This window comes from Crocodylus porosus, unplaced genomic scaffold (assembly GCF_001723895.1).
Source record: "Crocodylus porosus isolate Cpor-Errol unplaced genomic scaffold, CroPor_comp1, whole genome shotgun sequence".
NCBI lineage: Eukaryota > Metazoa > Chordata > Crocodylia > Crocodylidae > Crocodylus > Crocodylus porosus.
This window is the reverse complement of record NW_017728915.1, coordinates 18,547,931-18,564,198: the sequence shown is the minus strand read 5'-3', so window position 1 is coordinate 18,564,198 and position 16,268 is coordinate 18,547,931. Positions and strand designations below refer to the sequence as shown.

Below are 16,268 nucleotides of genomic sequence, written 5' to 3'. Positions count from 1 at the left end.
AAAAAAAAAAAAAAATCTATAATTTTGTGGAAAAAAAAAAAAAGTAAACAAGTTCCCCCCCCCCGATTATGCATTTCACAGAATATTGAACATCTCTTGATTATTTCACGTAGTTAATGTGGAGACCATGTTTTGTTTCAGGAAGTTAGTTTCTCATAATATTGAATGAGTTTAAATGATCAAACTACACTAAGAGTACAAAAAGCCAAGAGGAAACACAAAATAATTTCAGAGGTCTAACCACATTTTAAAACTTCATTTTTTGTTTTCTTGATTCATTTTGGTCAAACTATTGTGTTAAATATTTATCATCTTTGGATTTTTAGAGACCAGCAAAAACAGAGATAAGCACATGCTATGGCAAGCAGCTTATGCCTTGTGTGGGTAAACAAAAGATTTTGTTTGGTAAAATAATTATAAAAGCAAAACAAGGACGGAAGTGATGCACAAGAATTGAGGGGTGAAGCTGAGGGCATATACTGGGAACAAATGAATTGTACTATGGCAGCTGTGCAGAAACAAGCAGACTATGCATTTGAAAGTAGAAAAAAGGAGTAGGGAAGGAAGGATGTGGAAAAGTAACAAATTCAGTCCTGGTTGTACCAGCAGTAAATTGGCTGCACTGTTTTTGGAGGCAACTTTTAACAATCAAGGTGCCTTAATTTGCGTAAGGAAACCTGTTCCTGCATCTATGATCAATTTCCCAAGCATGATTAGCATAAGAACACATATGCAGTGAGGTCTGCAACTGTCAACAATGTTGTTTAAAATTTCGTAATAAAAAAATTAAAAAAAGAACAGAAAATCCTGTTCATAAACTCTTTTCATTAAAATATTATGGCTTCTTTATGTATTACTCAATCAAGCTGCTGAAAAAATATCATCTCTCATCCCTTTCATTTAATATTTTGGACAAGCTACAAAACTCTTAAAAACAAAAAAACCCCCGTCCAATATAATAGTAAAAATGCATCATTCCAGATCTCCGTGGACTTTGTATTTGTTTCTTGACTTAGGACAAATGTTGACAGTGCCATTTTAAACCTTAAAACAAGGCTTAGGATTTTTATAATACCCCCCTCAAGTCTTAACTTTTTTTAAAAAAAACAAACAAACAAACAAACAACACATTATCAGGTGTGGACTATATTCTGGCCTGTAATATTAACCTTCTTCTGAACTATATCCAATACATTTCTTTGAGCCAACATGCTGTTACAACTATTTCCTCATAGGAAAAATAACTTTGTTCTCTCTAGAAACCGGATACTTTCAGTATAATCATTCCAAGGCTACAGTTACTGTCATGAACACCCTTGAGGAATTTGCAGTCATTGTTCCACAAGTCATAGTTTTATGTAAAAGTCATCTTGATAAAATTCAAGAAGAGATTAATGACCAAAAAGCATGACTCTTAGAAGGGTAGAGAATTTTCAATTATACTTCTATATAGTTAAAAAATAAAAGACTATTTTCCTTACTATAAAGATAATGATTTGTTTTGCCAAAGATACATAGATATTCAAATAATGTCCCAATTGAGAATGTCTGCAAAATGGGGCTGTTATGAACAATTACATTTAAGAAAACCAGTTAGAAATTTATTAAAGCCTCTTGTTTTAATATGCTTTTGACAACGTATTAGACTGATATCCAAGAATAAAAAAAATCCTTAATTAAACATTTCTTATAAGCCAGAAAGATGTAAATTAGAAGATCTGAGGTACTGTTTCCATAGAAACGGTGGTATAATCTGATCAACTTTTCCAGTTCTAATAGGCTCCTTTTGACATAATAGCTAAAAAATCCCCAGAGGAATGCAAAAGACTTCACAACAAACGATTTCTTTTAAAATGAGCATCAGTGTTTACTACATAAAAAAAATTAAAACAGCTGTCAGAGACCAGCTACATCTGGATTTACTCTGCAGCAGCACAACAAGTGCCATAGTACATTTTCTTATTCATTTGATCTATTAAGATGATAGACGACACATTAAAGATGCTAGACTATGCATAAAGTTTTAGTTAAAAAACAAAAGTACTACATTATGAGTCTAAACTACCAGAGATTCACTTAAAGTGAAAAATAAGTAAAAATATAGCTATGAAAAAGAGGCTGCAATATTAAAGTGAAGCTCTAGTAATGAAAACTTGATTTAAGAAGCCGGTCCTGTAAAATAATAAGTACCTTAAAAGTCTTACCAAAATTTACTAAGGAAAGAATACAATAATCATAGAATCAGGCCAACAGATGACATATTCATATGTGGATGCTGAAAGCTACGCAGCCAAGTTTGAATTTTCTGCTAGCATTAATCATATTCTCTTTTGAGTAGCAAAAATCTAGCTTCAATTCTTGTCAGAAAACTATTAAACCTGAGCATGCAATGTGCTTCTTTTACTTTTTCAAACAAATTGTAAACTTTGTTCTTATCCTCAAGTCTTTTTGGTAATTATTTTTTTCCTTCTATTAGCAATTTCCTAGGTGTCGTGTTTCTTTTGCATTGTAATGACAATACAGTGAAGAGAGAATGCAGCTTCATTGTCCAAGTAACTAGCCAAGGCTTTACTTGAAACACAGGCATTTCCTCAAACCTTTGGTGAGAGAATGTTAAAAAATGCCATTCGATTAATTTATATAAAATATATATGTAACCAATAAAAAGTTGAGAGCCAAAACCAACAAAAATTTTAGAACACGATCATATAATGTGAATCAGACAATTAACCAATTCAGTTGAGAAAAACTAAAACCAATGAATTTTGTGGTACAAGCTATACATATCTACAGGTGTGACTGTTCTGCAAAAATTATTTCAACAGATCACTTCCACAGCCTTAAGTGACAAAACTGATTTTTTTTTTTTTATTGGTTCTCTTCAAATTTGTAAAAGCAGTCATAAGAAAAGCTTTCCATTAGAGCTGTGTGAAACAGCACCACTTCATTTTGACTTCCATTTCACTGTTTTGAAGGGACAGTGTTTAGTTTAGTTGTTCTGAAGCACTGGTCCGTTTCATTTCATTGAAACTGTTTTGCCATTTCAACGTTTCGCCCATAGGCTAGAATGAGGATTCACAAAAATGCCTATACCTTTATCATTTCTTGCCTGATTCATGTGAAAATTGCAGGAATGGTAGCCCGTTCTGAGGGCATGAAGCCTGCCAAGTTTCAAGGAGATAGGTGCAAGGGTTTCTGGGAACCTGCACCTCAAACTGTTCAAAGCAAAACTAATATCACTTGCTGGCAGCGGCAGCCTGCTGTCATCCCATGCGCAGATCAGGGGCCTGCACCCCCTGGGAAGAGCTGGGGGAAGCAATTCAGGAGCTAGATGTCAATATCAGAGCAGTCTTTCCCCACTCTTCCCCCTCCCTCTCTCCCTCCTTAGTTTGTTTAACTGCAAGCAAGCCCAACTTCAAAACGCACTGAAATAACTTCAGTACGAAACACCTGTCAAAACTGCTCACAGCTCTACTTTCCATTAATTGACACAGTGTAATTTTTCAGTGGACCAAATCCCTAGCAATCCATAGAGATGATGTCAGGCACTGAGCTCAAGGAAGTTCTCAGAAAAGACTGTGATGGACAAAAGTAAAAAAAAAAAATTAAGAAAAAAAGCAGAAGACAGTGGATTGTCTCTTCCACTTCTCTTACTGAACTCTTGGTATTCTCTACCTCCTAGAGAACTCAGGAGACCTGCAGATTAGAAGCAGGAGTTGAACCCAGAAGTTCTCTAAGTAAGTCATGGACTCTTGCCATTCAAGTGCATTGCAGAGTCCAACAAACAACATGGATGTAATCATACCATTTACTGGTGTGAACTGATGCTTAAAATTCAAAATCAAATAGGAAAAAAGGGTTAGATATCATCCACTTTGCTTTTTTACTGTAGGACAGGAAAGAGATGGACATAAAAACCACAAGGCTAGACCTACTCATTCTAATCCAGGAGTTCATTCCCTTTGGGAACTGTCAAATAAATAGGGAGGAGAAGAAGAGGGAATTAAAAGCAACAAGTATACACCGAATCCAAAAGCAATTGCCATAAACCAAAATCAAAAAAAATTACCTCCAGTGAAAAGGTTCCAGTGTCATCAGACAATACCATACCAGCATTTATTATAACACTTTAAGATACTAACTGAACCACAGGTTAATTTCCTAGTGTGTCCCTAAACACAAACTATAGTGTGGTGGTCTGTACATATAAACGTGTGAGTAATGTTTATCAGTTCCTTAACTAACGATAATAGACAGTCCACTGGAATCTGTAGAAACACCTTTCACTTTGCACAGTTTTTGTGATCTGTTAGTCTACATATGAAGTTAGTGTCTCAGACTAAACTCAAAAGACCATCATTGGGCTACATGTTTGTACAGCATCTAGCATATTAGGGTTGCACAAAGATAATTAAAGCTAAATGGCACACAGTGCATTACTTAAGTGGATCCCAGTACCACCAAGAAACTATCTTGGACTTTTTCCATGTCAAACAACACATTACTCAATTTCATTTTTTCTTGAAATTGCCATCCAACAATGGTTTTCCACAACAACGCTGCAGAAATTAGAATATTTGTTGTAGCCATGGTTGTGCAGGAAATGTGAGAGAAGCAAGGGACTTTGGGCAATATCTTTATTAGATCAACTGTTTTGATGGAAGAAATGTTAGAAAAGCTTCAGGCAAAGAGTGCCCTTCCTTAAGGCCTTTTCTCCATTTCTGCTTCTTTCCCAGGCCTGAGGAAAGACACTTTGTGCCTCAAAGCTTCTTTTCCTGCAACAACATAGTTCAATAAAAGATGCTGAAAAAAGAATCCTTGTTAGTCACAGAAATTAGATGCAACATGCTAGAGTACAAAAAGCATTGAGCCTAAAAGGAAGAGGAGAAGAATGAAAAAGGTTCAAGGACTATACACCTCAGTGTCAACAAAATAGTATTATTAAATAAAGTTGGCAGTGATGTATATGCACCAAGAAAGAAACATTAATAATGAATGCTAATAAGTAAAAATCTTGGCTTACCTGCCTATCAATATCTGCGGCTTATCTGTCTCATTTGTAACACCAAAGACATCTGGAACTAAATCACCATTGAAACTGAAAATAAGAGCAAATTCAACATCATCTTACCAAGTACTGATAGTTCACATTATTATAAAATGTCCTTTGTTCAACTTATTTGAGACTCTAAACAAAAGCATTTTGTTTTGTGCTTTGACCTTGGAGTTTCATTTCTACACCAGACTGTTTAATACCAGGGCTCATACAAATAATCTCCCGTAGTACTTCAAACCAAGATAAGGACTTGATGCAGAGATATATAAACCAGTTTGAAGTATCTGACATGAAGTATCTTCACTACTTTGCTTTAAAAAGTTTATCATCAGATGCATTTCAAAGCAGTTTCTGCATTCTTAAAGCACCCCTAACCACATTTTTCCCCCCCAAGTTTGAATAAATTCTCTTTCCAATTCCTAGTGTTCCCAAAAGTTCTTTTGGTCCAACTGTGGGAGAAATTGGTATAATTTAATAATCTAATCCCAATCATCATGTTGTTGGTAACCTCAGAATATTACACATTGAATATTCATTTGTTTGCTAGGAGAAGCCAGAAGGCTATTTTGCAAATATCACAAAAATAGAATGTGTTTCTCTCTTTGTAAGGCAACAGTGGGCACGTCCACACATGCTACTAATGCTATGCTATGCTATAAAGGTTTACTGCACAGTAAACCTTCCCTGGGAGCATGTGTACACAGGCTGCTCTTATCCTGCTCTAGCCCCCTACAGCTGTCAGGGGGAGCTCCAGGCTTCTCCAGGGTGTTAGCCATGGGGCTGGTAGGGAGCACGGGGCCAGTTCCCATGCACAAGGGGCCAAGAGAGATCTGCCAGCTGTAGCAGCAGCTGTTTCCTTCCCCATACACACAGAGAGGGGTCCTGATGTGCATGGGTCCAGGAGACAGCTGCTGCTGCAGACCACTCCCAGCCTGGTGCACACAGGGACAAGCACTGTGCCCAGAGGGGCTTACCTGTGCAGCCTGGGGCTGGCCAAGAGCTGTCCTGCTCCTGGGGCAACTACCAGCCAGCTCTGGGCTGGGTGGGGATTTCCCTGAGCAGCCTGAGGCTGCCCAGGAACTGGTCTCTTCTGGAAATCATAACCCAGAAGCATGACAGCTCTTGGGACAGTTCCCAGCCAGCCGAGCTGCTTGGGGAAATCCCTGCTCAGCCCAGAGCTACCCCAGAAGGGACAGTTCCCAGCCAGCCTCAGACTGAGCAGGGAGCTCCAGGAAGTTCTGGTGCTGCTTGGCTTCTGGCTCCTGTGGGAAGCAGGGACCTGAGCAGCACTGCAATGGGGGGCGGGATGGGGGGCACAGAGAACAACCCCAGCTGGGTGCTGCACAGCTCCCAGCTTCTAGGCAGAGCCCAGAGCCGAGTACTGCCAGGACTAAGGGAACATCCCTTCTCATGTGGCCCCCTAGTGTTGGGGCTGATGGGAAGCAAATTTGCTCCCAGTTGTCTACACATGCACTACTGCACACTTAGTTTACTATTTATATTGACAGGTAGTAGATAGTTGCACAGTTGACTAAATTTACTGCACAGTAAATGCTGCACACATGTAGACACCAACACTTTACTACGCAATAGTGTCTCGTGTAAAGACATCCAGAGAGTAGTTAAGTTTAATGCTCTTTAATGCTTAAAAATCAAAAGGATTTCATATTGTGTTTTAGTACAGGACACATTTCCAATCTTAAAATGTAGCAGTTTTCTTTTGATGTAAGAAATCTTATGTCTCAATTTATTACTGCAAGTTACTTGTTCCCAAAAAGATGCATTGAGTACTTACTCCATGATTAGAGGCTCATCATGAAATGTCTTATTTAATATAGTTTTACGGTTAAGATCTGAAAAGAGAAAACATTCACTTAAGTTACAAATATCTCATAACAGTTAAGACACCATTTTGGTAATAAATAGGTATTTATCTATTCAATGTTTCTAGGCCACTTTATGCATCAAAGCCACAGCCAGCCTTCTACCCATGGAGTTCTATGACTGCTCGGACTTCCATATAAATTCAAACTGCCAAACCAAAGGTAATTCACATTCAGACTCTGAAGCTTCCTTCCCTTTAGCCACTCAAGGCTCAAACTGTTGAAGTTATACCTACCATATAATCCAGTTCTATTTATATGATCCATCTTGGTAATTATTATTGTAATGCAGATTGAATATTGTGAAGATGCAGTTTAATAAAAATAATCTGAACTTGTCAAGACAAACAGGCTCTTCAGATACAAGACCATAAAGCATGTACCTGAAAAATGCTGTTTAGTGTATTATACAAAAGAGGAATCTATACATGGCATTTTTCACTGTTTGTAGTGCCTATTCAGAAATAAACAAACAACTGGAAAAGGATCCTTTGAAAAGGAAAGAGGATTGTCTATTCTAATTGTCAGCTAGTTTGCATATTATTTAATTATCTGAGGAATAAAATTTAGATTGCTGCACAGTGTATTTTGACAAAGTAAATCAACCTTTTCCTCCCTCAGGAAGAACTATAAAAATTCCACTCAACTTATAAACGAAACTGAGCTAATATAATAATTGCATGGCAATACCCTCTTTTTGGTTAATCAATGCAGGAACCCCACCCCTCCCCGCCCAAACTATTAATGTATAATATCATTCTACTTGGTGGCGTATCTGCCTTTCCTAAAACTGAACATGAAAATGTGATTTCAGCTTATAATTAGAATATGGGGTTACTATTTAGAGAGTTTTGTACATGGGAATCCAGCACCACTTTCCCTACGCTCCAATTATTCTGGGCACAGATTGAAGTGGGGTCTACGCTCATCTCCCCATGCCCAGGTCCTTTCACACCTCGCTTCCATTCCCTCTTCTTTTCTATATAACTGCCTCATCATCTGTGCAATACCTGACTTTCTATATTCCACCTTCTTGTGTAGATGCACTTCACCTCCCTTTCTAGTCCCTCTCCCTCAAATCCCATTCTATACCTACAACTCTTCACCAGTTGGCAACCTTCTGACAATGCCCTACATCCTTCCATCTCAGTTGAAGTCCCTTTATTCAAGGACTACAGAGCTAAGGTCCCAGTCAACCCTTCATTTTCTTTCCCGTTCTCTGGCTGTCATATACACTCCTCATTTACTGCAATACATTTCCTTCACCCTGTTTACTACATCTGACTCAGCCCAGCAGCATTAGTATTTAGTATCGATATTACTGTGCATTATATAAATGTTTATCATAGTGATGGTTTAAACACTGCCTTTTGGCCCCTCCCAAGACTCTCCCTCTAAACAGGTACTTCCCAGCAAGGCAAATAAACAAGAATAACTTGAACAGGGAAACTAAGTTTCTTTCAAGTGTAATTACTCCCAACACATTAAAATTATTAAATCAACAAAAGCAAAGCTAAGTAAATTCTCAAAACATCATATGCTTTATCATCAAATTCCTAAATAACTCCAACCTGAAATTATATTATTTTTGACAATGTGCAAGAAGATGGTATAAAACTCGAAAACAGGAAAAATGACACCTCAATGAGTTTGCTCCAACCTCAGTTGTTGTTTAAATATTAGCACTTCATAAGGAATATCAATTTGTCCAAAAACCCCTGAATTTTCGCTCCCCTACTAAGTGTAATTTTACTACCTAATTTTATACAGATGTGAAAATCTAGACCTATTACAAATGCTAAATCTTATTACTTCACTTGTAGAAACAATGGTTATACTGTCTAAGGGGTTACAACTTACAAGCCATTAATTTAAAAAGTAAAACAAACTTACCTAGCGTTTGATTATGTCCCCAGAAAATAAACACTGATAATTCATCAGTGCCATGATTTTGGGGCCGAGTTGTCAGGAGAACATCCATTTGTGAATCACCATCATAATCTCCAGGAACCACACTGGTTATTACAACATCATAACCTCTAAAATTATAAAATTACAAATTTAATTGTAAAAACAGAATCTGAGAATCCCTGAAAAGTAGTCTTTATAGATTAATAATTTGTTGCATTTTGGTTAGGATTTTTTCTTCTTTGCTCTCTTTGTTGTTGTTGTTGTTGCAACAAATAACACTACATGGACATACTGTGCAACACTCTTGCTCTGAAGTAGGAAAAGGGTTTTAGCTCTGAGAATGACTCTGTACCAAAGGGCTTTTTCACCCCCCCATTGCACAATCTTACTAGCTGGCTCTCCCAACTACTAGGGATGCAAAAGGTTAGATGATTAACTGGTAAGGTAACATATTATCACTGGGCTTATTGGTTAAAAATTTAGAGCAGGGTTGGACACAGTTTGGCAGGGAAGGGAAGCTATGCAGTGCCCTAGCAGGAATGGGAAGGTAGCAAGGTAAGAAGGAGGGAGGAAGGGAAGAGGAAGAGAGGAGAGGCAGGTAGGGCAAGGGGGTGGGGGGATATTACCCATAGCCCAGGGGTGGGCAAAATGTGGCCCGCCAGGCCATTTTATTCTGCCCGTGGGGCCCCTAAAAATTTTAGAAAATTAATATTAATCTGCCCCTGGCTGCCTGTCATGTGGCCCTCGATGTCCTGCCAAATTTCAGGAAGAGGGCCGCTCACTGAGTTAATTGCCCACCCCTGCCATAGCCTATGAGGTTAAAAAAAGAAAACAGTGGGCAGGCTGATGACTTGTCAATTAAACAATCACCTACTCATTCAAAGTTCCCCCTCTCTTCCAGAATGGGGTTTCACTTATCTGTGTTGTCTGGCAGGGCTTGCCATACGCGCCACCCTCCCTCCACTCCAAAAGGGCCCCAGGGAACAGCTGTTGTGTCTGAGCTGCTGTGTTACTGGTTTACCATCTAACTGATATAATTAGAGGAGGTTAAATGAATATTTTTTAAACAATATTTACATCCCTACCCACTACAGCATACAACTGTCCCTGAAAAGCCTAGATCCTAAAAGCAGAATAGTAAACACACAAGGTTTAAGCCAGGGGCATCTAACTGATAAGGCTGGTTTACAGGCTGGATTGGACCTATGGCCCCTGCACATGGTGCTAGCCTCAGGACTGCGCCCCGCACAGTGCCTGCTCCAGCCAGTCTGGGGCCTATGCTGCACACAGCTCAGGTTTCAGACCAGCTGAAGCAGGTGGCATGTGCAGTGCACTCTGGCTGTGGTGGCCATGTGCAGCTCAGCTGCCATTCTAGCTGGACTGCACCACATACAGCATGTGTTCCAGCTGTTCTGGTATCCACACTGATTGCAGCATGGGTCCCACCTGAAGTGGCTGCTAGATCATGTATACTGAAGGAAGGGCAGGGGAGGGAAAAGAGGATCCAATCCAGCCTTGTGCCATGGTTGCACATCATGCCCCATGTTGGTCTGATTAAAGCCAGGATCAGCATTGGGGTTTGTCTGGCCAGGCTCTGTTGGCTGAACATGTTTGACACCTCTGGTCTAAGCAGTAAGAACCAGAATGGTAGATTGTCTTTAGAAAGACCCATTATCTTGTCTTTTGCCACGTGTTACTCACTCCCTCTGTATTGTTATTTGTTTCTTGCTTTGCTTCTATTAGTACAAAGCCTGAATTTCAGTGCTTCAGTAATCATGTGCTTGCATGTGAAAACAGGCATCTATTTGTGCATACCACATAGGGTTACTTTCATAAAGCCATGTACATGTCTGCATGAAGGTTCTTCATAGAGACAAACTAAATAGGCTAGCATCTGCATCAAAACTGAAAGTCAGACTTATTAAATGCATTCAATAAAAACAGAAACTGTGATGTTGTCCCATATATCTTGGGAGACAAGACAAGGAGGCAAAGAAAGTTAAGGCTTCCTGGGAGTCATCTATAAAATATAGTCACCACAGACAACTTTAAGACTAGTTCATTTCAACAAAAAACTTTGACCACATGTGAATAAATATTAAGGTAGAATGCAACAATTTATTTTTTCATTGATTCATAATATTAATGTGCATTATCTTGGAATTCAGTGATAAAAGCAGCATAAAACTTCATTAGTGTTTTAAAAGAGATGACTTATTCTTTTCACTAGTTGCTGTGGAAATGCTTGGGCAGGTATAGAACTCTATTCTCCACATACTGCACAATAGTTTTCGATCAGTCTAAAGATATACTAAGAACTTTTAAAAATAGGTATTAGCTGGTTTTCATCAGCAGTATGATTTAGTAGAAAATGAATCCTATTATGAAAGACAAACAACATGCTCTATGAAGTTCCAACCTATTACATTCTCTCAGCCCAAGATGTTAAAAAAAAAAATCTCTCTGAAGGTTCACTTATATTAAAAATTCTGCTTTTTGCAATCAAAGGACAAAAAAGAAAAAAAAATCAAAGTTACGAAATCAGAAATAAACATGAGAATATACAGTTTGTTCTCCCACTTTCTCTCATACAACCCACATAATCCACACAAGTAAAATCATAGCAATGACCTTTCATAACAAGATTCAGTAAGTTTATCTTTACAATTTAAAACCCAAATACTACATGCAGACCAAACTAAACATTGAAGCAAACAAAAATCAGAACAGTATGAATCCTAGTTTTGCTCCAAATGACTACAAGTGAGAACAAGATAACTGTCACCACGAATAACATTACTTCAGCACTAAAACATTTCATATCAGTACTTACATCATTGATAACTTCACTCTGGGTTTAAAATATGGTTCTTTTTGGTCTGCCAGAAAGATAAATAATTCATTCCCTGAAAAAGCATGCAAAAAAGTGATCATTTGTAAACTTTAGTTGTACAAATTTAGAGCAATATTGAACAAGTTACGCTTGAGATAATGTGCCTCTACAAATAATTACTGATCAGCTTGTACAGATGAAAAAACCTCCAAAAGGTTCCCTCACTTCCTCCTGCGTCAACAGAAAATAAAAGAGAATGCTTCCTTTTCATGGCTTCAGGAAATTATGTTAAATCCAAAACAACTTGTTGCTTTATGAACATGTTTCTCAACCTTACCAAAAATTTTGAATCCTTCACACCTGCCAGTACTTGCCATGAGTGAATGAGGTCTTAGACATCAGTTTCTTTAACATTAACAAGCTCCAATTTTTCTGACAGCAAAGGTAACCTTTCAAATATCAAAACAATTCTGGCATCTCCTAAGGTCACCTTCCTGAGTCTCCAGACAAAAGTAGCTGCATAACTCAATGCATGACATAGCGGTCAGTTTCTCTGGAACTATGATGTTATTTCAAGTGACACAGAGGTAGTGAAACAGACAAGCATCAGTGCCACTCTACAGTTATTTAAGAAATGCCCAATTAGTAGCTCATGTCATTGAAGGCACTCTTGCAGTAACTTCTATGGCATGACCCTTAAATTCCACTACAAAATTAAGTTATTGAATCTTCACTAGTTCCCCTATAATCCCAAGCCTCTCTCCAAATAAAACTATGGTTCCTAATTGAAAATACTGGCACATTTTTTCTTGATCTTTACTACTTCAGCATTGCTTTTTTGATAACTTTGTGCTTCCTGTGTTCTCCAGGCAGCCAGGCTGTAATGGCCTTGGTTGTCATGATGTTACCTAGGAGGGCTGTTTCAGAAAACTCTGTGTTATGGACAGGGAAAATCCTGAGACCAGTATAGAGTTTCTCTCTCCATGGCAGAGATGCCATGCTATCTTCTATGAAACCTAGCTGGCCAGTTTGTACTTATGATTCCTTTTACACAATGACTATGGACTGGACTCCACGTTCTCTGCATCCAAAGTACAGTGCAAGACGAATGTGCTGCAAGGAAATTAACCTCTCCTTGTTAGGATAGTTGAAGAGCAAGTAGCTATCCATTTGGTAAGTGCTGAACCAGCTGAAGCACACTTTTGGACCTCTGGACACTCAGAGAAGTCTCTACAGCTTTAAGGGAACTTCCTCTTGCACTGCTGAGTGTTTGCCTCAATCTCTACATTCTTTTCACTTCAACTCAACTCCAAATCTGTCCTCCTTCTCCTCTCTGGATACCTTCTCAGTTACTTCCTTTTATTTCAATTTACCTTATCCCCTCCTAACTAAAGATAGATGCTTTCCCCCCAACAGAAAAAGCAGGAAGCTAACATAACACACTGCATATTATGCCCTTTCCCACATCCTACAGGCACCTTATCAATGCAGGCTACAAACTACTCAGAACAAAGATTGTGTTCTAGTGTTTGTATAGTGTCTAGTACAATGGCAGTCAATCAAAAATAGGATTCCAGGCACAAACAGAAAAAATATTGTTGATCACCAGGGGTGGATCCAGAGGGAGTGCAGTGACATGGATGCACTTCCCTTTTGAACTGCAATGCACCATGGGAGCCTCTGTGGACTTTTTAAAGACCCTAAAGCAGATGAAAATCCCTTCCTCCTTTCCTCTTCCTGTTTAAAGGCATCCCCCTCTCTGCCTCTTTCCCCCACCTGACTTTCCCTGCTTTTCCAGGGAATAGGGAAGCACCAGAGCTGTTCTTGCTGGCTGTGCTGTGCTGTGCTCTGCTGGGGATGGGCAGTGGCAACAGGGATGGACAGGGGTGTCCCTACACATGCTCAGAACAGGGTGGAGGGGAACTACTCTCCACTACACTGTTGTCACTGTCTCCTCTCTAGCTGAGTCTAGTCTCCACTCAGCCTGGCTGGCTCTGGAGCTTTTCCACCTCTCATTAGTGGAGAAAGCAACAGCAGCAGACAGGGGAGTTGGGGCTAAGGGGGAAAGAGGAGAGAAGGGGCTGCCTCTGAGCAGGAAGTGGGGATTTTCATCCCCTTTAGGGACTTTAAAAGTCCCCAGGGACTCCTGTGGGCTTTCCTACCTGTACTGGTGGGGGTGGAAGAGGCTAGGTGCAGGGTGTGCAGCCACCCTTGCAGTGCAGGTTGCTGGTCCCACACACCGCTTTGGGAAGTTGTGGATCTACCCCTAGGTCTCACAGGCAAATGTACAAAAATGTCCTCCATTTGGCTACAGCAGATCACAAGTATCTATGGAATTGTGGAGAAATGTCACATTTTGCAGCCCTGTAACTGCAGATCATGGGACAGCAACTAAAATGTACCAACAGTTTACATCTTTCAGAGATGCTCTTTCAGGCCACCCAAAAATTCAGAAAAACTCATTGGTTTATTTTAAATTCACATTTTCAAGACTATTTCACCAACTTTTAATATCTAGAAGCTTTAAAAGCCAAACCAACACAAAATGGTATTTCGGAACACCATTTTGTGGCAAATGTCATGGTTACACAAATAAAACAGAAAAGTAGTAGCTGAGTGATTCACAACACAGAATAACCCAACAAAGACGTCAAGAGAGGGAAAATGACAGATACCCATCTTCAACAACAGCCAGGACGCTGTGGAAAATCTAGTATAGCAGAACCACCCATAGCAAACAGTACCTTGTAGAGGGTGTGAGTAAGACATGGAACTTGCCCAACTAATCTGACTGGCTCTAAACAGCGCATGCGTGTGTACATACATGCACAAGGGATCTTACCCACAACAGATTTTCTAATTTTCTTTCTAGGCAAGGGAAGTTGGAGACCAAGTGTCTGGTTCCAGAAAAATCCAAATGCAAGTTCTGAGCTGGATCTATTGGAACTACTTTTATTCTTTATCTAAGCAACAATGTTTAAGACATTAGGTATAAAAAATAGATACACTGAAATTTTTACAATGTTATGGAGCCCTGACACATTGGGGTGTGGACTTTCTCCTAGGAGCACCTAGAACTGTTCTTCTTTTGCCCAAGTTAGACTAAATAAAGTAAATCAGCAGGGTCTAAGACACAACCAGCTTTTTATACCAGTGAAGGGCTCAGATATGAGAGAACCAATTCATTTTCTTTTCAGGTGCCTGGAGACATATCGTGAAGCTACAATAGTCTGAGGTCAGCATAGACCATGGAAGTCTGGGCAAGGTCCCATGTCACCTCTGTGGAAGCCACACTCCTGCTTCTCCTTATGTTGGAAAAAATATGTCTTTTACACAGTGCACTGCAGAAAAGGAGGCTGATCACAGAACTGCAGCTTTTACAGTTTCCAGATCCTGATGATTTCCCAATACCTTTGATGACACAGCAACGAGTCTTTCCACCTGGCAAGTAGCACAAGGCCTCAAGAACATTCCACCAAGGAGACAACATGAGGAGTTACAAGCCAAAGAAAGAAGGCACCATGCTTCAGCGCTACTATCCACTGCCAATGGTTGGCTCCAACCAGAGCCCTATTGCTGCACCCCAGGAAAGCCAAATCTTGACCAGGATGCAACCTGCTGTGGTGCCTCTTGGACGACCCCCTGGCAGGGCAGCACAGGGCAGAGACTCACTCTTTCAGGGTCAGACTCAACAACTTGAGGTCACGTGGAGTTCAATTCAAACTGCTCCTCATACCAACATCCCTCATGTTAAGGGTGGGGGAAGAGTTTGAGCCACAAGGAACCCAGCTGCAGGGGCAGTAAATGCACTACAAATCCCCTCAGAGATGAAGTTAGGCAAGGCTCTTTGGAAAAATCGAATATCTTTTTATTAGATTTTTCCAACTATGAGTTGATCTAATAAAAGATATCTGATTTACCCAAAGACCCTTGCCTGCCTACATCCTTAGACGAACACGACTACAACCAACACCTCGGAGGTGAAGTGACCTGGTCACGGGGATCCCGCCCGAACAGGTCCGTCTGCTTGTCCGAGTTGAAGTCCCCAAAAGCCGCCAGGACGCCGCGGGCCTCGGACCCGAAGAGCTGCGCGGTGACATTATGCAGGGCGCGGCCGGGCCGCAGCAGGCAAAACAAGCAGCACACCACCAGCACCAACACCCCACGACCCCCCATCCTCCAGCCCCGCCGGCAACAGCAGCGCTTTACGGCCGTGGCAGGCGGGGCCGTCACAATCCCCGCGCTTCACTTCCGGGACGGGCCCGGCGCTTTGCGACAGTGTCGCGCGGTGCCCCGCTGCCTGGGTTGAGGCCGGTGGCGGGAGCGGGAGCAGCGGCAGTGCGTCGCGGCGCGGCGATGGCGGCACACTTGGCGGACGTGAGCTGGAAGGTGGTGGAGCTGCGAGCCCGCTCCAAGCGCTCAGGTCGGACCTCGTGCCTGCTGCCGGGGTGGAGGTTGCTGGCTGCTGGCGCGGGGCCCGCTCCCGCCTGGCTTTGGCTTTGGCTGCTATGTCCCCGCAGGCGGTAACCCGAGCGCCGCACTCCTCTGGGCTAAAAAAAGGCCTGCGGGGCGGGTGGTGGCTGAG

General features: G+C 40.7%; 2 protein-coding genes across 4 annotated transcripts in view; one reads left to right on the top strand and one right to left on the bottom strand.

The window, feature by feature from the left end:
* The window catches only part of ITFG1 (integrin alpha FG-GAP repeat containing 1), a 200,017-nt gene extending 184,118 nt beyond the window's left edge, over positions 1-15,899 (bottom strand). The window contains exons 1-5 of the mRNA XM_019535776.1: positions 15,677-15,899; positions 11,684-11,757; positions 8,833-8,978; positions 6,852-6,909; positions 5,024-5,098 (exon numbers count right to left, since the gene is read on the bottom strand). Coding sequence (XP_019391321.1) covers positions 5,024-5,098; positions 6,852-6,909; positions 8,833-8,978; positions 11,684-11,757; positions 15,677-15,859 — 536 coding nt within the window. The 5' untranslated portion in view covers positions 15,860-15,899. The remainder of the gene's footprint in view (positions 1-5,023; positions 5,099-6,851; positions 6,910-8,832; positions 8,979-11,683; positions 11,758-15,676) is intronic.
* A 77-nt stretch (positions 15,900-15,976) lies between these two features.
* Positions 15,977-16,268, top strand: part of PHKB (phosphorylase kinase regulatory subunit beta) — a 195,880-nt gene continuing 195,588 nt past the window's right edge. For 2 of the 3 annotated variants that reach the window (XM_019535772.1, XM_019535775.1), the window contains exon 1: positions 15,978-16,106. In XM_019535772.1, the coding sequence (XP_019391317.1) occupies positions 16,040-16,106 (67 nt within the window). In that variant the 5' untranslated portion in view covers positions 15,978-16,039. Of the gene's footprint in view, positions 16,107-16,268 lie in introns of all 3 variants that reach the window. The other variant, XM_019535774.1, reaches the window with a different exon arrangement.